Source organism: Brachyistius frenatus, unplaced genomic scaffold, assembly GCF_029030835.1.
Source record: "Brachyistius frenatus isolate BFR_SWC_R1_liver_20210118 unplaced genomic scaffold, ASM2903083v1 Contig_13, whole genome shotgun sequence".
Lineage (NCBI taxonomy): Eukaryota > Metazoa > Chordata > Actinopteri > Embiotocidae > Brachyistius > Brachyistius frenatus.
The window spans coordinates 6,441,969-6,465,523 of NW_027210612.1; the positions used below are offsets into that span (position 1 = coordinate 6,441,969).

At 40.3% G+C, this 23,555-nt stretch overlaps 1 protein-coding gene across 1 annotated transcript; it reads left to right on the forward strand.

The window, feature by feature from the left end:
• The first annotated feature begins 1,038 nt into the window (after positions 1-1,038).
• Positions 1,039-4,758, forward strand: six3a (SIX homeobox 3a). The gene is made up of 2 exons (XM_069692988.1): positions 1,039-1,858; positions 3,728-4,758. Exons 1-2 carry the CDS (start codon positions 1,167-1,169, stop codon positions 3,918-3,920), a joined length of 885 nt encoding a protein of 294 aa, XP_069549089.1. The 5' UTR covers positions 1,039-1,166; the 3' UTR covers positions 3,921-4,758.
• Positions 4,759-23,555: the final 18,797 nt, after the last annotated feature.

Consider the following 23,555-nt stretch of genomic DNA (forward strand, 5'->3'; position numbering starts at 1 on the left):
TTCCAATAGTAATTGTTTTAATTAGGGGGCCAAACTATACAAAATCGTGATAAACTGTTAAAAGGGCGATGCCACCGGCAAATTAGTTTTCGAACTGCAATGCCATGATCTTTGTTTAATTAACACAACGCTGCGCATCGATATTCATTTGGAACAATAAATTTTGTTGGTTGGAAAGAAGGCAGCGGGCAGAGGGCCAGGGCTGCACCCAGAGTCCCAGAGGCAGGACCGGGGACAGCAGGAGGGGGAGCGGCATCACACTGCAGCACCCGGACCAGCTCCAACATAAAGTGAGTGACCACACACACCAGCGAGCCGGAGCAAAAATCATGCTCAGAGCATGTCATAAAACGGCCAGCATGCAGGTTTTTTTTTTTTTTAAATTATCAACGGATCCAGGACAAATGCCAAAACATTCTAAGACTGTGTCACACTCTGAAAATGGAAAGCGATAACAGATATGAAAAGGAAACTAAAACGCTTCCTTTCCCTCGCACAAAAATCAATGAATTGTTAAAAAGATTAAAAAAAAAAAATTAAAAAAAAAAGTAGCTACTACAGGAAAAACTATGAGAAAATAATGTGCAAATTGATCGCTTCTACAAAACGTGTACTCCGGAGTTGCAGTCATTGGTTGTCCATTTGTCACCCATTTAAAGCTCCCTCTGCCTCCCTCCCTCCCTTCCCGTCTCTGCTAAGCATCTCCAGTCTACATATCTTCTTTAGCTTTAACGAGCCTCGTTAAGATCGCAATAATATTCCACCCTCTAATTGCTCATTCCATTCAGCAGATAGGCGAGCATTGGCTTGTGCCTGATGCGCGCGGTGCGGTGGGAGGGTTGCTGTGGAGATCGGAGACTCTGATAACCCCCCGTGCGTGCTGCACAAGTGGTGAAAGCCTCGCGCTACGTACTGGCTAATGATTGGCACGCTTGACAGTGATTGGCAGGGCTGCCATGACAACGCTACAACGACACCAAGAAGACCAATAGAAAAGGGAAACAAAATGTTTCAATGCTACACTCAACGGCGGATTTAGGGGGGAGATATTATGAGGCTGGTGTCATTAGGCGATAGCCATTGAATCATTCAATCTTTTTTACTTGCCGTATTTTTCGGTTTTTCCCTTTTTCTCGATAATTTCCTTTCTCTCTCAGGTCATTTCCATGGTTTTCAGATCCCCTTTAGAGCTTTATCCCTCCCATTTCTTCCTGCCAAACTTCGCTGATCGCCCTCTGCTCCTGGCGAACAGCGCTCCCACCACCAGGTCTCCAGAAGACTTGTCCATGTTTCAGCTACCGACCCTCAACTTCTCCCCGGAGCAGGTGGCAAGCGTCTGCGAGACGCTGGAGGAGACCGGGGACATCGAACGGCTGGGCCGCTTTCTCTGGTCTCTGCCTGTGGCTCCGGGAGCGTGCGAGGCGATCAACAAGCACGAGTCCATCCTGCGCGCCCGGGCCGTGGTGGCGTTCCACACGGGGAATTTCAGAGACCTCTACCACATCCTGGAGAACCACAAGTTCACCAAGGACTCGCACGGCAAACTGCAGGCCATGTGGCTGGAAGCTCACTACCAGGAGGCAGAGAAGCTCCGCGGTCGTCCCCTCGGACCCGTCGATAAGTACCGGGTGCGGAAGAAGTTTCCGCTGCCTCGGACCATCTGGGACGGCGAGCAGAAGACGCACTGTTTCAAAGAGCGGACACGGAGCCTGCTGAGGGAGTGGTACCTTCAGGACCCATATCCAAATCCCAGCAAGAAAAGGGAACTGGCTCAAGCCACTGGACTCACTCCTACACAGGTCGGAAACTGGTTTAAAAACCGGAGGCAACGAGACAGAGCTGCGGCGGCCAAAAACAGGTTGGTGATTTTTGTATGAACTGTCAAAACACTAGAATATAGTCAAGTTTCACTCAAATACAAACATTGAAAAATAAAAGAGGAGATTTGTGGAAACGTGGAGTTATGATTCGGGATAGAGGCTGTCGAGGAAAAAGACAAGTCTGTCGGTCAGGTGGAGGGAGCAGGCTGCGGCGACATTTTTGTTCTGAAGTGCAACCGGATAACATCTAAAACACCATTTGTGCTGTTGTGTAAATTTCCAGAACTCTCCTAAATTTACCACACTTTTATTTTTTATTCAGAAAAGCTTCAAACATATTTTTGGTATAGATTATTAATTCGGAGGTATTTTCAATAAAATATGGAATTATCAGACAAAAATACCCAAAACAAAACAAAAAACACGAATAATGCTAAAACTCAAGTTTGATAGTCACATACCTCTAAATAATATAATTATATAATACAATCATAAACTACATTTGCTGTTAGACCGAGGAAACGATTAATGCGCAGTGTTGTTTTCAAAGAGAAACACGTGTTTATCTTTTCCGTAAAACTGAAAGTATTGTAATACATGATAAAGAGTGTTTAAATGTATAATCTTCAACGGTTAGACTTCACTTATTTATAGTATAAAAACAATTTTGATGATAAGAAGATAAACAACCTTATGCATTGTGGCTATAAAATAAACAACACTGGACAAGCTTTAATATATTATGTCAAAGGTTAAATCGTTGTATCTGTACCTTTACATTCGTTTGGCATTGTCATGTTTTGCAAATCATTTTGAATATTATTATGTTTCTCACCAAAGCTATGTCATGATTTATTTAAGCTACACAGCGTGCAGCCACATTTGTCATGTACTATATTGCAGTTATTGTTTTAACATCACATGTTACTCAGCACTGTTGAAAAGAAAGATGATCTCAAAGGATATTACAGATATTATTGATATTACTCGACTAAAATGAGCATGCGTATTAAAAAAGCATTTGGAGACACAGCCTGTATTCATAACATTAAGTGTGGTATCATTCCATTGAAATGCTATAATTGATTAGAAAATACCGCGGAGAGAACTAAGCCATATGAACACTATTCTAATCTTTTTGCTAAATGAATAGATATATTTCCAGACTGACATTATCCCCCCGTGATGCAGTAGTGGATTGGAGATAAACATTTAGGATGATTGGAGTAGCCTCGATCTCGACGTCACTCATTCATACACTTCCACTTCTATCAGACTGAATTACATCTGTGTCAAAGCCTCACGACATTTTGCATTTGTTCAAAGGCCAATATTTTAATTTAAAAAAACAAAACAAAAAAAAAAACAATAATAATTTGGTTCTGAGCGTGCAGGGTCACCGGGGTGTAGATAAATCAAACTATGCAGAATTAGGGAAAAATAGTAAACGTTGAACAAATGAACGAGCGACTAAAACCACAATAAAGACATTTAAAAAAAACTACAAATTTAAAACGGCATCAAACTGCTTATTTTAAACACACCGAGCTGGATTTAACGCTTTTCCATGAAAGGAAATTTAGATCCCAGATTACTAACTTGCGCGTTGATGAAGTCTACTTTTGTAACAAAAAACAAAATCAACAACAACAAAAAGAAAGCCCATTACATTTCTTCCAACATTTGGAAGTCTAAATAGTGCTGTGTTTTGTCCCCTGAAAGCTGGCTATTTGATAAAAGCATGCATGCATGGCTGGGGCCGGCAGGGGGAAAGAAAGGCGAGTTTGAACCCCTATTTTGCAGGAGGAGGAGGGGAAGGGGGACATTCTCAGGTCTAATTGCCATTTCTCTAAAAAAAAAATTCTTCTTTTCTTTTTCCTCCCCTCCTCGCCTCTTTTCTTCTCCAGGCTCCAGCACCAAGCAATAGGACCGAGCGGTATGAGGTCCCTCTCAGAGGCCGGCCTCACCCCTCACAGCTCGGCAGAGTCGCCTTCGACCGCGGCCAGTCCCACTACCAGCGTTTCCAGTATGACAGAGAGAGTTGATACTGGGACGTCCATCCTGTCCGTCACGTCGAGTGACTCGGAGTGCGATGTATGATACGGAGGAAAAAAACCACAAAAACAAACAAAAAGAGAAATATTTACAGGGAAAATGGACCTGAGAGGAAGAAAAAAGACTTATGAAATATCGCGGATGAAAAAAGGACCGATTGATATAAATATTAAAATAAAAAGAGATAAAAGCACGTCGTTTTTTTTTTCCTTTTTTTTTTTTTTTTTTTTTTTTTTTTTTTTTTTATTAAAAAGCGCTTTCAAAGGACCCACGCCTCCCCCCTCCTCTTCATACCCCCACACCACCACCACCACTACTACTACTAGACTACTTGCATGACGTTTTTTATTTTATTTTTCATTTTGTAATCAGGGAAAATAACCTGAATGCAAGATTTTCCATCAGGAACATCGATCAGAGGGAATAAAAACAGATCGTCTTGGTGTCTCCGTCGCACTTTTTCCCATCTCCGGTTTTAGTCCAAGTGATGATGATGATGATGATGATGATGACGATGACGGTGAAGCAGCCGCCATGCAGACAAGATGCAATCCTGTTTTTACTTTGTGTTCATCAGACAATCATTTTAAGTCGTAAGCACCTTTTTTAATACACTTCTGTCACTGCCTGTGTGGGGTACATGGTCAAAAAAATGTCGAACGGAACCGTTTATGACTGTATCAGATTTTTATTTTTATTTTCAAAATTTTATATTGAATTATGTATATCTCAAATAATGCGATCATTCTCCCGGTCTGTAATATACGTGTAGAAATATGCTTGTACATAATTATTGCTCTCCCCCGTGTCATCCTCTTTTCTATCCCTTCCTCACTTTTCTTGACTTGGTGTTCCTACATAAAATATTTGTCAAAACTTACAACTCAAGTGCTGTAGGCGTTTTTGTTGCTTTTGGTTACTTTTTTTGTGGGGTTGCTAAAGTCAAAATGTAACCAGTCACATTTAAAATAGATGTGAAAGGGGGATATCTTGTTATTACATTTATTTAAGTCTACAAGGTGCCCCATCCTCTCCTCTCTGCCGCCTCAGGGTCGCCCAAAGCGCATATTTACATTAGCCTATCCAATGTGTGTGTGTTTTTTTTTTTTTTAATTTTCTTTCGTGATTGTTCTGTTCCATACATTTTTAAATCTAGCGGAGTATTCAATTTGCTATACCTCTTTGCATGATCTCTGTCTTTCCATCCGATTACGGATAAAGGACAGTGATAAATGGCTAAACACATGTTCATATTGGGTCATCATTGGATTGTGGAAGCATTAATGCTCATCGTGGTTTACGCGTCCCCGGAGCAGGTTACGCAGTCAGGAGGCTAAACTCACAAAAATGTGGTCTGTTTTTATTTCCAGAACAGTGTTTAATCTTGTTATGATGATTATTTGTCAAATTGTTGTAAATAGTTTGGTCCTTTAAAGTGCTAAAAGGCAACCTAATGCTGTAATTTTACTTGTAAAAGTTATAGATTATATTTCCCAGAAGGAGACGTAGCCTACTTTACCCCTTGCGTATTATATTATTACACCTCTGATTCAAACATGTATGTAGGTAAAATCGCCCGATATGACTGCCGCTGTACAAATTCTGGCAAACGTCAACGTCATGCAGCACTTAAAAATGTGAGTGCTATTTCCTCTTTTGTTTACCGTTGCTAGTGAATACAGAAATTAAGTAAACGCGCCATTAAATGGGCTAATCACGATGGGACTCCTCCCCTGTCCCAATCTCCCATTGTGGCCCCTGAAAAGAGCTTTTCTTCCTCGGACGCGAACCATTTCCCCCTCCAAAAAAAGGCTTTCTATCCTGCAGTCCCTTTCCATCCAAATCCCCAACCAATTATGCTGCAAGACTAGGGTAGATTTGCTATAGGACACTGTTGCACGAACTGCAGCGGTGGAAACACTTTCTCAAAGATTTGTTTCCTAGAAGCAGCGCTGAGGATCTCTCCCCCACCCCCCCCCCCCCCCCATGTAAATATAGTGCAGGCAACCCTGCGATACGCGTCGACTCTGTGAGTGCTGTAGTCATGTCTTTAGCAACAGAAAGTAGGACAGAGGCTGCTGTTGGGCTCAGTGAGACCGCAGGACTTTTACAAATTGGAAACTGGCATGAAAACCTAAGCGGACATCAACAGTGTAAATCTGGTTTTTGAATCATTGGCAGATTTCTCCCTCATTTTAGAAAGAGAACTGAAACTTTACTGTGTCCAACAAGTGTAGCACAGGTTCTTTGGGCCTTCTGTGGTGTCAAGAGGTGAGCAGGATGTTTGGATAATCTCCAGGATGTTTTGCATTTTTGTGCAAAATCTAAAAGCTGAAATATAAATTTACCGTGGGCGATTTGTGTACGTAAATGCGCACGCAGAAGAGGCTGAAAGTAGGTGTTTAACATTTAGGCCAGAGACCAGAAAACCAATTCTCATACAAAAGCATGTCTATCTAGACTGGATTAATTTGTTAATGTAATAACTTTTAAGTTATTAACAAAATGGGTGGTGGTCACGGTTGCGTTAAAAACAAACATATCTCATAAAAATTGTTTTTTAAATAGCCAATTTTTTTTTTTTTTTTTGTAGTGAAATGAAACTATCTGCTGAATGAGATTTAGTTTGACAAAAGTCATAAATAGTAAACTTTGTTGTGTATACCAGATCTGACTGTGGATTAGTTTCATTCTCTCCGCTGGATGAAATGTGCCCATGCTATCTCCATGCACGTCTCCCCCCAGACGGATCAAAACACAAAAACAAGTGTGTCAAAAGCTTCAGCCATACGACTCAATAGGCCTGTGATCCTGAAATAACCGAAGCCATAATGCAGACAAACGCAAAGCTCAGCTCCTTGCTTGGCTGAAACAAACCATCTCCCGCCGCACTCATTGGCAGTCGATCAGCAGATGAAGTAAATCTTCATCATATTTTAAACCCATTCCAGGTCTTAAATCGGCCTGCTAGAGACAGATAGGCCCTATCAAGAGCACCGAGGGGCCATGGCACCGACGGACCACCAGACCCTTATCATGCAGGCCCCCCCCCCCCCTCTCCATTTACGCACTCCACAAGTTTTATTGGCTGCGACAAGTCCCGGCTATGATTGAGATTAAATTAATCGTAAACTGAAGAGCATTTTTATCGGCAAAAGAGGACACGAGGATTAAGGCTATATCTGAGAGATGGAGCCACAGATTGGGACTCATGAATATAAAACAAGCGATGAATGGGCTTCATTTAAGCAACATTACGTTCATTAAACCCACGGCTCTGGAAAGCACCGTTTAAATATGCTCATAAACTTTACTTATTTGAGAAGCAAAATAGTAAAAGCGATGTGTTTGTTTGAAATAGTGTGTAAAAAAAAGTCTGCTAAAGATTCCAACTTTGGAGTCACCTTTACACCCCGTCATGGGTCCGTATACCGCTTGTTCTTAATACCACAAACGGAATATTTATAATGGATTGCCATGAATGCACCAGCAAATTATGCGGAAGAGAAATATTATAGGAAGTGGATCTAACGGATGTGATGCCAGAGACAAAGCACAAGTCAATATTAATTACATTTCCCAGTGATTTTTTTTCCCCCATTAGAGCATGTTTAACAATGCAAATGAGACGCATGTAAACAGGTACATGATTGTTCTCGCTGTAAACATATGTAGGCCAGAGGAGCAGTAGTAAAAAGTGCTGGAAGTGTGAGTCTATCTGCTGCTGGCTGGGGTCATTAACAGTGGGGGAGCTCTTGTTCGTGATCTGTCAACTCAAATATGGATCACAAGACAAAGGAACTTAGCGAGGAGTAATCTCTGTGTGTGATACTTACATGAGAGTAAACGAGAATGTGAGACAAGTGCGGCAACAATGGAGACTTGCATGTTTTTCCTCTTTTCGCTCCCCGAAGTTGTTTTGCATTTATCTGTGCAAAAAAAAAAAAAGGAAAAAAAAGTGTCAAACAAGATTTGTATGAACATGCTGCTGAACGTCAACAACATAAAGACGATTACATGTTGACATTCCAGATTTAAAGTGATTTAAAGTGTCTTTAAAGGAGGAAAAGCACGAGAGAAAAAAAAAAAATCCGAAAAAACATAAATGATTTATTTGTGTTGGGTTTGACGGTTGTTTGCGTCGTGGTGATCCGCTTACAGGTCAAAGTTTTCCATTCTCTTCATGCCAAATCACAACATATTGTGTGCCGAAGTTAAAGCATGCACTGTCAGTTCAACTATAGGGAACAATGGGAAGGAGGGGGATTATTAGGCCGGAGTTTGGCGGTGAGAAATACTTGCCCTGCCCTGTTTTTTTCTCGGATTTCACCGGTTAACTGAACACAACTTTTCTATTGGTGTGTATTCATGCAGCACCCAAAGAGCACCAGTTTCCCTATAGCCTCACCAGCGCGGCTGTCAGTGCAGGAATGAGCGGGGACTTTTGGACTAAACTTTCTGCTCTCACTGTCTCCTTTCTTCAATAGGTAAGACGCAGGGATGCAGCATTCCTCTTGACTGAGTGGTAATTTATAGTCGTATGATCATGACCCGCCGCTCAGTATTTTAAACGGATATATACTCTTCTCCTTTCCTTGGTTATTGTGGGAAATATTAGCAGCAATTAGCCAACCCTGTAAAGGCCAAAAGAAAGGAGTCTGCATTAATTACCCATTATATCTTCACCTTACCACCTTAAATCTCAACTATCCTGCAACACGTTTTAGAGGAACTGCAGCACTTTAATTTTTGCACAATTCCAGTAATATTAAATGGATTACACTAGAGCAGAATTAGCCCATAAAATCTCAACAAATTCAGATGTAATGATATGTTACACATAGTGTGAGGTTAAGAAGTCAGTTTTATAATTAGGCCTAGTTACAAGCAGGAAAACATAACGATATGTGTGGTATTATGGTTTTATGCGTAATGTCGATTATGTGTCCGCACAGGAGGTGCGATTTTACCAACGCCAGGCGCCACACACCTGCTGCTTGTAGTCAACTGATCTACCCCCAACCCTCCCTCCACACACACACACACACACACACACACACACACACACACACACACACACACACACACACACACACACACACACACGCACGCACGCACGCACGCACGCACGCACACACACAGAGTTTCATCAGTATGCACACACTCTCTCCCTGACAAGGTAAGAGTTTGAAAAAGTCCATTTATTAATTGTAATTTGGAGGTCATGATAGAGGATCAGAGGTGCAGGCCAAAAAGCTTTCATTTTATGAAGGCTAGGCTACATAGGCAGATGGGCTCATACTCTCTCTTTCATAGTCAGGCTGGGAGGTGTGTGCGTGTGTGTGTGTGTGTGTGTGTGTGTGTGTGTGTGTGTGTGTGTGTGTGTGTGTGTGTGTGTGTGTGTGTGTGTGTGTGTGTGTGTGTGTGTGTGTGGTGGGGGTGTCAAGAAATACTCCAGTCTAATGCTTATTAGTGTGGACTGCGATTGCACAAGCCTCATCTTTTTAAAACAAGCATAACATGAAAGCAACCCAAATCTCGCTTACTCAAGCGAACATGACCACCCCCCTCTCTCGCGCGCATACACGCACGCGTACAGCCTTGCACGCACAGCACATATGGAGCATGTGTGTGTGTGTGTGTGTGTGTGTGTGTGTGTGTGTGTGTGTGTGTGTGTGTGTGTGTGTGCGTGTTGGGGAGGGGGCGCTGGGTGCAGGCTGTGATCTCTCGCCTTGTGCACACCGAGTGGACAGAGGGCTGAGCAGCTTAAATAGAGCCCCAGCACCTGTGTTTTCTACCGCAGTTCTCAGGCCTTCTTAGCATGGCACGGCACTGTACAGCACGGATGCATGCATGGAGAAACGCGCCGTGAACACGCAAACATTGTACACACCATGTGCCACAAATAGAAGAGGAGGCTGTTTGTCTTCAGCACACTGAATGATCAAACCGAAACCCCCCATATTGTTGCTTTACGTGCTGCAGTCTTTACAGTCATGTTTGGTTAAAACATATTATAACTTCAGTAGCCAACTTTTAAGTGAATACAAAAATCTTTGCTGCATGATACATTCTTTAACAGGAAAATAAAAGCAGCAGATGGTCTAATAAAATAAACCTCAGCCTCTAATTGTCCTCTGCAGCCTTATTGATACTCAAAACATCTCTGCTCTCACTCATGTTTAAAATAATCTCAGTCTCCTCCAAAAACACTTCTACTGAATATTTATTTATTGCAAGAAACCACTAAAACAGACTCCGTCCTATACTCCCTGACTTGGTACATTTTGGTGACACATCCCTCTTTGCTCCCCCTTTTCCTTCCATGAATTGCTGATTGTTCCCTGGTCTGATGCTGAAGGCTATTGTCTGTCAGCTGGAGCTCCTGCCTGCTCTGGTACTGAAATCACTGAATGAACCTGGATACGGACACCAGGAACAGGTCAACAACATAAATCGGCCTATATGCCATTAAAGGCCTTTTGTAACACAGGACATTAAAACATTGGACTTATTAGTCCGTAATCAAACTGAAAACTCTCATTGAAAGTTTTTATTAGAAAACTGATCTTGAAGTTAAAAAATTATATCTTTCAATAGACTACCTCAAACTGCTTTTTGTATTTCCAATATAAAATACCAAAGGAAAAAACATTACAACCAAAACAAGCTATTTGGTGTCCTTTAAATGTTTGTTTTTAAAAAGGTGAAAATGAACTCACAAAGTCTCCTGCATGTGCTCTGGAGTCATAATTCAAAAAATATGTATTGCACAATAACAGTTTATCCTATAATCACAGTGACTGGCCTGATATGTGATACACAATAGAGAGCCTCAGCTTTAGTAACGCTTGCCCGCTGACACTCCTCCTTTTTGTGGCCGTTCACTTAACAACAGGTCGGGGGTTGACTGTGGCCCGGGTGTTCTCATCAATTTAACCTCCATTTACCGAGCTATAGGATGGTTTACCCTGGATGCCAACCCCCCACCCCCACCCCCCCTTCACAAAGAGCCCAGACCAGGGGAAGGGCCACACTGTGAGAGGACAGCTGTGGGCCAGCAGGCGCAAAGCCGAGCCGAGAGCCAAACGTGTTCCTTGATTGCCATCTAGAGGAAGCCTGCGGTATAAAAGTGACTAAAACTTGTCAAGTTCCACGTTGTTTTTTTTTTTTTTATGGCTGCAGCATTACATACATACATAAGAAATATTCTATTCATAGATTTTAGCCTGGTAAAAATGGTTGACTGCTAAACACGAGTTTGTGCTTATGGAGCCATTGTTGTTTCCAGCACAGAGTATATTCTAAGTGGTTTTCCCCGACTAGTGACGGCACTATTTTCCTGCAATCTACACGAGAAAGACAAACCGTCCCTTCAATGCTACATCTGAGGACGTTCCTGTGTTTGAGCTGGGACTTCTTACTTCTCCGGTACTGTAAATCTTCCTTGTGCTCTAGTTAATGTCAGTGCAGGCACGAACATACATGTTTGTACTACAGGGACAACTGCAGGCCAGTGAATTCAATCTACCCACAGACATACACATACTGTATACACGCTGGGTGCACTCATTAAAGTTTCATTGCGTGAAAGTCAAATGATGTTGGGACGCTGAACCAGTTTCACCGTTTAGTGCTAGATCAAGGGTTCAGACGGCAGAGAGTGAAATAGAACCTCTGATCCCTGGTTAATTTTTCAAAACTGATACACAGAGTTTTACGGAGGCCGCCAAGGAGCCAAGTGACTGACTGGTGAGAGATAGAGGAACCGGCGGTGGTGGTGGTGGTGAGGAGGGGAGCGTAATGGTGTCCGCTGGAGCGCGGCCTTTTAGAGTTTAACTCCCCTATTGTGGAGAGGAAGGGCAAGGGGAGGGAGAGGACAGAGAGCCAGCAACAGAGAAGGTTTCACTGTAAATGGACAGTAAAATGCTCATGGCGACTCCATCTGAATCCACCATTAAATCATCGCAGCAGCAGAAGGGTATATTCTGCCATCTTACATGCCATAAGCAATGACTTTCTCATTTCCCCATTTTGTACTCACTCATATGTGCTGAAGCGATTTCAGCCTGATTTCAGGTTCATGTGAGTGTATATAAGCATCCTTTATCTGGGGTCACTAGAGTTGATTTACAATTCAACCAGTTAGAAGGAGATACACCCAACATTCATACACATATTAGCCAATAGAGCCTGGAGGTAAAAAGTGCACTTTGGATCTATGTATTTTAAATCCACCTTTTAAAAGCATGTATGTTGTATAAAGAGAAGAGTACATAGAATATTAATCACCAGATGAATAAATAAATAAAAGATAGATACAAGCAAACAAACATAGTGTATATAATTAACATACCTGCATACTGAATGAGCAGCCAAATTATGGTCTCCTCACTTTGAGCTTTCCAGTGTCGACCTCCCTCTTCACATATTCAGCTCCCTTCATCCAACTGAAAGGTTTTACTTGTCATCGTTGCTGTTGGATGGAGATTAACCATCTGGAAAAAATGGAGAAAGTTTAATGAAATTCTAGTTTCAAATTCACTCGCCGCAATTCATTGCCTATGAGAGCATGTACTTAAGAGGTGCATGTAACATGTACCTTGCTAGTTAATAACTGGCTCAGGGCTCTGGAGGCCCCCGCCTGAAGCCGGCTGTTTTGTCCGACCACTTTTTCTATTTTTAATAGGCTCCTGTACATGAGTCGGTTGTGGAGCATCTTTTAAGCGCCCTATTTAAAAACGGCCTCTGTCCCGAGGTGGCCTCCAAAACACATGCATTATTGAAGCATACACCGGCCTTGCCCTGCACACTCCCTTCACTCAGTCCAGTTCAGCAAGCAGCAGCAGCTGCACAGCTCCCATAAGAGCCAGCGAGGAGAAAGAAAACACAGCCGAGTGTTCAGAGCTCAGAGACCTAATGTATGTCTATGTAGGGGGATGAAAAAGGACCAGTTACAGGTCAAAACATCAAATGCCCTTCACAAGTTCACATTGTTACTGAAGTTCAGATGGTTTTGTTTAGTGAGGTGAGGTGAGGTGAGGTGATTTGATTCTGGTAGGATAAATACACAGAAACATTAGCCAACTAAATGGAAAGATCATACACCTCAGAAGGAGTTTACACAAATCAAGTATTTAAACAAAGACAGAAAAAGATAAAACAATATTACATTTTTTTCTCCTTTAGTTGACTTTTTTGAACAAACGACTTAAAATACTGAAAAAAATATTTTGTTTCAACAATGTCTTCTTTAAATCCAACATAAAATCTTGGGCTTTTTGTCAGTATCTCCTCTCTGTCTGCTTTACACGCATATACGTGAACACACACACACACACACACACACACACACACACACACACACACACACACACACACACACACACACACACACACACACACACACACACACACACACACACACACACACACACACACACACACACACACACACACACACACACACACACACGATCAAAATTGAATGTGAACAGTTGGAGAGAATTGAGAGAGGGCTAAGGGAGAGGTTGAGAGCTGTGTAAATGGTCAATTGGCTTAACTCAGTGGTGTCTGTTCTTGGTGTGACAATGTCAGTGGGCAATGTGCAAATGTGCACTCTTTTGATTTCCCTGATGTAATCCTCTCCAGCATACTGGTAGTCTATAAAGCCCCGGGGAGGAGAGATGAGTGAGACGCTGCACAGTGTTTGTTCTGGGATTAAGATAGCACCTCCTCACATGCATTCATTTAAATGTCACATGCACACATGCAGAGTACAAGCACAAACGCTGCATGTGTGTGTGTGTGTGTGTGTGTGTGTGTGTGTGTGTGTGTGTGTGTGTGTGTGTGTGTGTGTGTGTGTGTGTGTGTGTGTGTGTGTGAGAGAGAGAGTGAACAGGAACATGCAAGTAATTTTGCAGATGCACATGCACAGACACACGGCGTCTTCTGTCTTCTATAATCACACTATCTCCTTGTACTTGTCAGGAGTCAGTACTTGTAGAGTATGAAGCCTTCTCATTATGCTACACTGCCATCTAGTGATCCATCCTCCAGAAGAAAACATATGTTAATCACAGTACAAGCTCAATCTTCACCACTCCCCTGTCTGCATTATATGGCCAGGAAATCCAAAAACTTCCAAATTTCAAAATTCAAAACTAATTTACTGCTCTAAAACTGACAGAGACTAATCATAATTTTCACTGAGGCATTGATGTTTTTCACTATTTAAACAATGACAAGCTATTATTAAAAGAAATGTCCGACTTTAACCACAAGGGGTCATCCTGAGATCCCTCATTTTATTCATGAAGTGATAAACATACTAGAGTAAATAAACCAGTGAAAACAACAAGTGTCTGGGATGCGCTCACTAAGAATGCATTACATGTAAAACTATTCAGTGTATAGTTTTATACAATCCCTCTAAAGCACACAAAACATTTCCTGTTGTTTATTCAAGCTGCTAATGGCATTCATGGCTTCCAGATCCATTCCAGTAGTTACATGTGTGTGTGTCAAGTCAAGTGTACAATAAATTACAAATGGTGTATAGAGAAGCTTTAAGGTCACTGACACATAGCCTTTCCCTCTATTCCTACCTCTTACTGTGTAGTGAAATTATACCTGTGGCATGTTTTCTGCATTTCTCACTGCAAAATTGCTTTGGCTGAAACCCAGGAGCGTTTGAAGTGCAGTGGAGAAGTTAATCAAGCAGCAAGTTAACGGCAACAAAGCAAAAGAGACTTCAAGCAGCTGCCACTGCTGTGGGTGAGAAGAAAAAATGACAACAAGAGGAGTCCGCAGCTTGGGAAGCAGTCTAGTGTAAATTATCGGGAGGAATAAGGCAGATTGGGAGGAGGGTGGGGAACAGGAGGAAGGATAGACACAATGCGGTATAGTTTTGTGCTATTTCTTGTTTTTCATAGTGACTAACTTGAGTTGGAAGACACTTGAAGAAGCATGCAGATTTAAAAAAAACATTATTGTCAACTGTATTGAAGTTATTTACCAGTAGAAATGTACCTGCCATCATGTGACACCATCCCTCTCCATTACTTGTCTTTTTTGTCACAGAACTTTGAGTTACTACAACATCATCGAGCTTCTCTGTGCAGCAAAAATAATCTTAAACTTGGGCTCTGTACATGTCTTGGCAGCATGAGCATGATTGGAAATACCAAAAACCTGGTCAACATTAAAGATCTGCGCTCAGTCAGGTATTACAAGTACTGAATTAGACTAAATAATTGAGTTTGCATTATATTCGTAGTTATCAATTGCTATTATTGCATGTTTCAACATTATGAAGTTTTTGCTTGACAAAGTAATTATTCTTCTGTTATAGTTGTCTCAGTGTTTGTTTTACAACGTAATGCTTTTATTTCCTGTCTATGGATCTGGCAGTCATGCAAAATAGAGCAAACAATATTTACTGGTCCAACCTGTATAAACAAAGGGTGGATGAATTAATGAATTGACTTGTCGGCTACAAGGAAGCTGTGTCAATGTTATGTGTGCTTTTAGCCCATTTTTATTTTTGTTATTTTCACATTACTATCATTTATTCTTGGTGTTTTTTGACAGTACATATGCTGCTTTCTTATATGTTTACCACCATGCACCTGCCGGAGTATCAGTACCAAGCTGTGCTACCTTTTCTGTTCTGACTTTACCAGTGTCTTGTACCCTTCCCCACACATGTGCTGTTACACTTACTGATCACTAGGTGGGAGCAGTGTTCAGGGTTTCCTGTCCTTTTGTGTCACTGCTTTCCCCTAAATTATGGAGAGAACCAAATAGTTCCCTTTCATCACTTCTGTTCTGAGGTTTTGTTACTCTTTAAACAAGTCTACACAGTACTAAGTGGAGTGAAAGCAGTGTGACAGTGTGGGACTACATATTATGTAAGTGGAACTGTGGAACACACCAAACTGTGAGGGGTGTTAAAGTTGCAATCTACAAAAAAAAAAATGTACATGCTGTAATGTAGCATTTATCAGAAATTTAATGGATATTTGTCTTCCTTTTGAAAACAATTAAGTCCTCTTATTTCCCTGGATAGTGCCATCATCACCGCGCACACACACACACACACACACACACACACACACACACACACACACACACACACACACACACACACACACACACACACACACACACACACACACACACACACACACACACACACACACACACACACACACTGCTGAATCAACAACAGTTTGGCAGGTTAAACCCGTTGGTGTGTTTAGTTGGAAACAGACAAACCTGCATTGTACATACTCAGACAGACAGGCCTAGTGTGTACAATCAACACTGATTGATTGAAATTAGAAGGAAGTTCCCACTCTTGACTTGGAACAGACAAACACAAAGCAGGATATGACTGAGGTGTGTAACTTTTAATCCGTTGAAGTAACAAATAGTCTTAAAACAAAGTTGCATAGGAATGTGAAAGGTTCAAGACCCATTCTATTTTCTTTTCCTCATTTCACATTAGTGTTGTCACCCTTTTCTGTGAAACATTTAGGAAAACATTTAGAAGAAGAAAACAATCAAAATTAGGTCAAATAGGGCAACATAAAGAACACAATTACAATTACATAATATAAAACTGAATGTGATAGAAAAGATTGCCACATTATCTTGTAATATTTTCAAGCTATATTCATGTTAATGAGCTAATTTAAAAGAGGAAGATTTGATAACATAGATAAGTTATTTCACTTAAGTATGAAGTATTTAAGTTGGAATTTCATCTTATACAAATTTATGGGACTTAAAGTTGGAAACCAAAGACCTATAGTGACTACTAAGCTTGAATCTGAAATTGTCATATATTGATGACTCATCACCTTTTTTAAGTTTCAGGGTGCTGTGACATAAAAAAAAATTAAACGAAATAAATCTCACTTTCATATCTGTTATGGAAATTGTCGGTATTTAAATTCATATTCTATTTGTGGAATTTGTCGTACTTAATAGGCTACCACAACCAGGCTAGTCCAATCAAAACCCAGAGGAGGTCTCAAAACTACAAAACTTAAATGCATATTCAGTAATGAGCTATGATAGCATTACAGTCCCCATGCACTCAAATGTATATTTGTCTTCTTGTTCCTACTGTTGTTTGAATGTTTGCGCTTCACTGTGCAGAATGACGCATTTGCACAGTTTAAAACTAGATACTGTTTTCACAAATTCATCTGCTGAAGAAGGAAAGTTTCTCTGTACTCAAGGAAAATAGGATTTTAAGGGACGGGCCTACAAACGTGATTTGTGACATCACAAATAATTTTGCAGATCTCGGTCCAATATTCAACTTAAACAATTACAGTTGTATGTTGTAGTACTTTGAAACTTCCAGTAGATATATGGACTTTACAGTGAAGCATGAGACATCCTGTGTCCTGAAGTTAAGCGTTACAATTATATAACACAAATCTAAGATATTTCCATATATTCCAGATGTTTGTAGATTCTGAAATTATGTCAGGAAAATAGGTCAATTTAAAGATTTTTTGAAAATAATGGATTTTTTTGTGGACAAAACTTCTTATTCAAAGTAGAAATGTTAAGCTTTTAAACAGATCTTAAAACATGCCTGTAGGGGATTTTTAAATATAATAAAATAATTATTTGACGATGGCGAACAAACTCAACCAAAACTATAAGCAAACAAAAAAGTGACAAAAAACGTTGCATTTGTATATGTTCTTGAAATATCAGAGGACTACTGAAAAGGATGACTAAACTGATGCATTGACTAGTCTTACAATAATTTATCTGAGTGACACCATACTGCTAGTTGATATAACATCAAGTAAAAGGCTTGATAGTCTGAACGTATAATACAGCGCTCTATTGAAAATTTTGTGCATGATTTAACCTGCCCTTTGCAGCTCGGAGTGAACACCCTGTGAAAGCATAAAGAATGGTGTAGTTAATCTTTTAGCTGGACAGATTTAATGGAACGGTGTCAAGTGACGATAGCTGGAAAAGCCATCGGAGTGAACCTAATGCGATCAGAGTGGCCCGTGTCTGTCTCCCATCCAGGAATTTACAGTAGGGGGGAGAGAGCCCAGGTGAGACCTCCTAAACCCCTGCAGTGTGCACGCACACACACACACACACACGCACACACACACGTACTGTACATTAATACTGCGGCCCTTCCTCTGTTGCTTTTCACATCAACACATGCTCAAACAAACACTCGAACCTCCTGAAAATCTGTGCCTTAATTCACTTCACAAACCTTACTTCCAAGTGCCTCCATTAAACCATTAAACATTAATAAGCAGTATATTGTGAAATAGCAATTAATTACTCCTTAGTTATCCATCAGTGGAGGCTATTGTTTAAACAGATAATGAAGACCAACACAGTAAAACACACTTATAGTAATACATGTGTCCTCAAAGTACATTATATAATTGCTTACACACAATAGATTTTTTTTAAAACGTGAAAATCTCTTCATATCACACATACATGTTATAAGTCATATTTGTATGCTGCTTTTAAAGGGGACATTTAATGTAGGAAAGTGTTTCTGTTTTCACTGTTGTACTGTTTAAATGTAAATGTGTGTTACTGTGTTACTGTGCTATAAGGAAGTTAAATGCTTTCCTCTGACTGAGCTTTAGTTCTTGATATGTCTCTCGCTGTCTCAGGTCTCAGGATGGAAGTCAGGACGTGGTCTGCCAGGTGACCTTTCACTCGAGCAAAGAGCACCCGCAGTGCGCTGATGTGTGTGTGAGAGTGTGTGTTTTGTAACAGTACGCATCCAGCTCACAGGGAGTGCATTAATGCTCGTACTCCCATGGCCATCTCTCTCTCGCTCCCTCTTTTTTTGACCGTAACTCTACACCTTGCACCCCCCCTCTCCCTGTCGCCCTCCCTCCGTCACCCCGTCACCCCCGTCCCCCTCCCCATCCCCCTCCCCGTCCCCCTCCGCCTTCCCACTCCCCAGACCCCCTACAGTTTTATCCTGTTTTATGGGACACACCCGATACACCAAAAATGCATAATGGCTGAGGAGAGGCTGAAATCAATGTGCTCATCAACAAACATACAACTGTGTTTGACCTCAAAGTGCTATAAAATTAAACAATAAAAACAACAGAAGAACACAAAATGTGTTTAAAGGTAAATATTTTCAATAGTATTATTCTGTCCATAGCTGTTTTTTATAGGACTTATATGTTGAGCAACCAAAATTTGAATAATTTAAAAGGCCCACTGTGTATTTCTGGAGCACATAAATTACAGGTATTTTTTACCATTTAAATAGTTTAAAGTGTTTTGTTTGGGTGAGCTAGTCATAACTGAAAATATAGTCTGCTTTATTTACAAATATTGCTGAAGGTAACAACCATTAACGTCTATAATTTCATTAGTGTTGACTACGGCGATGGATCTGCCAAGCAATGTTGAGGTGGTTTCAAAATCTGTGTTTTAAATGTTGCTGTTGGGGCAACTCATCAAAATTCAGATTGTTTTTAATGTTTACTTTTTACTCCCAGTTTGGTTTGTGTCTGAACTCCTCCAAATAAGGTGTTGATTTTAGGTGAGGCATGAAGAATGAGGACTTAACTACCATCATACTTTGATGGACTTTGATTTTATTCTTTTGTCTGTCAAGATGTTCTTTTGGCCGAGACATTTATTCATCAATATCTAAAAACTGTTGTTATTGCAACTGTACCATTCAAAACCGACAATTCACTCCATTCAATCAACAGCCTCTTTGCATTATACACTGTGAATTGATTTTGAATAATCATGCTATTTAAAAAAATACTCTAAACTTTTTAAAAGACTTTATGAAGTTATCTATATCCATTTATGTGTAATTAAAGAAAATATGTAGGAATTATATTCCACTGATTATATTTTATTGTTGAAAAATCACAAACTTATTTTTGGTACAATTATCCAAATTTGAAGGTAAATATTTGAGCTTTTTGAGCTTTAGTACTGTCTAGCTGCTCGAGTTCTTGTATGATCCTGTCAAGGTTTTTAGATTATAAAAGAGGAATTTTCTGTATGAAACGTGTTATTCCCATTCCACATGACAGTTTAATCTGTGTTGAGCCGGATGTTACTCACAACCAGAGGAGAGGGAAGAGGTTGTCTCTCTCACTAACTGTTGACTGAATCTGACATGTAGTCCAGTTCTGATCCAAAGATATAAACATGATAAACACAAGGCATCAAAAGAAGTGGTTCCTGATAAGAATGTCTTGATGTCAAAGCCTTCATTTAATACAAATAAAGTATAAATAAATTGGGACACACCATTTTGAGGTCATTTTAAGATGGTGATGTCTGTCGTCTGACTCAGACTGTAATGTAAATCCCAGCTGTCAGCATAGACACGAACCTCTCGAGGCAACAAGTGGCACGAACTGTTCACTATTCACACTCGTGTCATCATTTGTTTCTGAAACATTTGTCATCTTCGCTGTAACTCAAGCTGCAATTCTTTACAGTTAACTGGGACAACGCCTGGCATCAGGGCTCCGTCACTTGCTGCACATTTTGTCTATAAAATTATTCGGGTCATTTTAAGACCAGTAGATTTCCCATTTCAGCTGGCACAGAAGATTCATCAACCATCCACGACCCAGAGAACCTGAGTTTAAACTCTCTGTTCTGCTGAAGTTTCCGCGAGCAAAACCAATGAGTCCCTTCCAGCTCAGAGGCTGCAGCTATAAATGTTTGACCTCTGACCTCCCTGAAGGGGGTCTAAGTGAAAGGAGAATTTCCCCACTGGGGCCAATAATGTGTCACATTATAACCACCCTCACTGTACCTGACGTTTCTATTGAGTTTGTTAACATCAATTAACAAAATGTTCCTGCTGAATGAGTAAAATATGCTGTTGGATGAAAATTAGGTGATTTCTGTGGATTAAATAGGACCAACACTGTTTACAATTATTTTGGATAGTTCACTGTGATACGCCTGAAACATAGTTTTTCGTGCCTTGCAACATTTTGGAGGTACAAGTGGATTTTTTTTTTTTTTAGGTTCCTTTTTGTATTTTTTAGTTTTTTAAACCTTACAACAGTAACCCAGTGTGTGATTTGTCATTGTGATCAGTTCTGAAAGTCCATTGTCTTTGCAATAGGTGCTTTAACAGTATTTCCTGCAGCTGGTCAATAAATGCAGTCGTGAAAGTGAAGGAGAGCATCTTTATCATGTGTTTGTCAATAAGGTCTTTCTTGTATCAAATCTCATTTGATGACTGATTTTAAAATGAATTTAATTTAATTAAAAATAATCTACCAACTCCTAAACAACTGTAGTTTCTTTTCAGTTTGCTGCTCTATCCCTTTTAACCTACAATTTGAAATTTGAAGTAAATAAGCAAATAAAAATATCACATTTTCAAAATCTTTTCAGAGGAAATGCTCAAAACAGAGTAAACCAATTTATATTCGGAAATTCATGTCTTTTGATGCAACTTTCCGTTAAGTCCTTTAAGTCTAATCAACACTCATTGATTAATTAATCATTACCATGATTTAACTTCTTAAAAAAATTGAACAAAAATGTATGACAATAATTGGTTTCAAATTTTAAGCACAACTAAATTACCTGAGTAACTTTATCTGCCATAACTGACGGTAATATTGGGGGAAAAGTCTTGCGCTGCTCCTTTATATCACAAAAATGATAGAAAATATGAAAAAAAAAAAAAATCGTTCAATCAAAATAATTAGATTAAAAAAGGCGCAATAAACAATAATAGTCTAGCTGCAATGTGCAAGCAGCCGTGCGGATACATGCGGCTCCAGCATCTAATATTAACAATATATAACAAATTTTTTTTATGTTTTTCAATTAATTCAGCAAATCTAAAACAATTAAAACTTTATTATTCGCTAAAATAGGTTGAAAACGTGTCTGTGAGACGCATTTTTTTTTTTTTTTTTTTTTGGACAGTGATAGCGCGCTGATGCAATAGCTTTAATCTATCAGGCTATAATTATCAGTCATGTAACAAAAGCTGATCTCAGGTCAGAACAACTTCATCACAGGCCGCTCGCTCTTCTATAAAAGTGAATGGATGTGATGTTTACAATGCCAGGTCTCAACATTCTCTCCTGATTGTTTCATGATTTTTGTCCTGAGGCAAAGTGGAGTTAACTTTTCTACTGTCGATTGTTTTGTCTAGAGTTGTTGCTCACGTTGGTGTTTAATTCTCGTAACATCTTCACACCGTGATGAACTGACAAGACGATGAAACAGCCTGCACAGGACGACAGCACGACTAGTTCACACCTGTCTAACGGTTTATCCTGCTCTTCTGGAGGGTCTTTATACCCATAAGCCTGCTTGGCAGAATCAGATCAGCGTTTATAACCAGTGCGCCTAGTTAGGCCTTTTCTTCAGTGCTGGCGGATTTTCCTAACATCTTTTGCCCAAAAAAAACGTTTAATAGCCTCCCTTTCCCGGGCACACATGGCGCACTCATAATACCCGTTCAAGTTCACATTTCAAGCCATATGGGAAACAAGAGAGAGTGAAAGTACGAGGAGACGAAAGCTCGCAGCTCTTTGCGGGGTTACAGAGTTGGTTTGGTGAAAGGCCAAATATTCCGTGTTATGTCTCCTCACAAGCCGCTGTTATGGGCTTGTTTTGAATAGACCCATATGCACTGAAATCCTCGTTAATTATAAAGAGTAGGCTTTGAGCTGCGTGTGTAATTGACCTTCACGCGCCAGAAGCTGTACCCAACACGGTGCGACTGATCCTCCGAGTTTACAGACAGGAGGGCGACACTTCACACTCTCGTCGTGTACACTTTTCATATTTGCACTCCCATTAGGGCCACACGGGCCTCTGGGATAGTTTATTAATAAAGCACAGGGAAGATGTTGATTTAAGTATTAAAAGAAAATTCCTCTCTACCGATTTGCGAGTGAACCAAAACAACACCCAGTAAATGATGTCATAGTGGATAAGAATTTTAAAATTAATTAATTAATTAAAATGTCCCGAAACAACCTGACCAAAATCAGCTGGTGGATGAGAAATCCTAAAAAAAAAAATAAACATACCACAACAATATATACACTATACATAAAAAAAATTAAAAAAAAATCTAACAAAAATGATGCTCTCGTAATGTTATTATTCTGATAAGGAGAAGAATAATTAAATGCAAAGAGCACAATCTGCTTCCAGAAAGAGGGAAAGTACTGAAGCTGAAAATATGAGGAGCAGAGAAGATGTTGTTTCGGGTTTATTACACGAGCAGCTCGGGCAGCAGACTGAGTGGAGGGGGAGCTGAAGGTGTTGCGCGGCTGAAGCTGTTCAAACAAAGTGTCTTCTTTCAACGCCCGTTTCCAGCTCTGTTTTTTTTTTTTCCCCCTCTCCGCCAAACACTACGGCACTTTTGTTCTCCTCAGCCGAGCACGGAGAGATAAGGTGTCATCACTTGAACATCAAGGTTCCCCGTTGGAAAAGCACGTATAAATTTCGCCCAGCTTTGCCTATAATGGCCACATGCCACATGCTTCAGCCTCTTGACGAGTGTTGTTTTTACAAAGTACTGGATTGAGTGTCGAGGTTTCTTTTCTCTCTCTCTCTCTCTGTCTCTCTCTCTCTCTCTCTCTCATACTGACATTTTAACATCGGCAATAATTACGTTGA

Bases quoted from the DNA above. Each gene is read 5' to 3' on its own strand.
- six3a (XM_069692988.1), top strand. From the start codon at position 1,167: ATGGTTTTCAGATCCCCTTTAGAGCTTTATCCCTCCCATTTCTTCCTG. The intron at 1,859-3,727 runs GTTGGTGATTTT...TTTCTTCTCCAG, and splicing joins GCTGCGGCGGCCAAAAACAG to GCTCCAGCACCAAGCAATAG.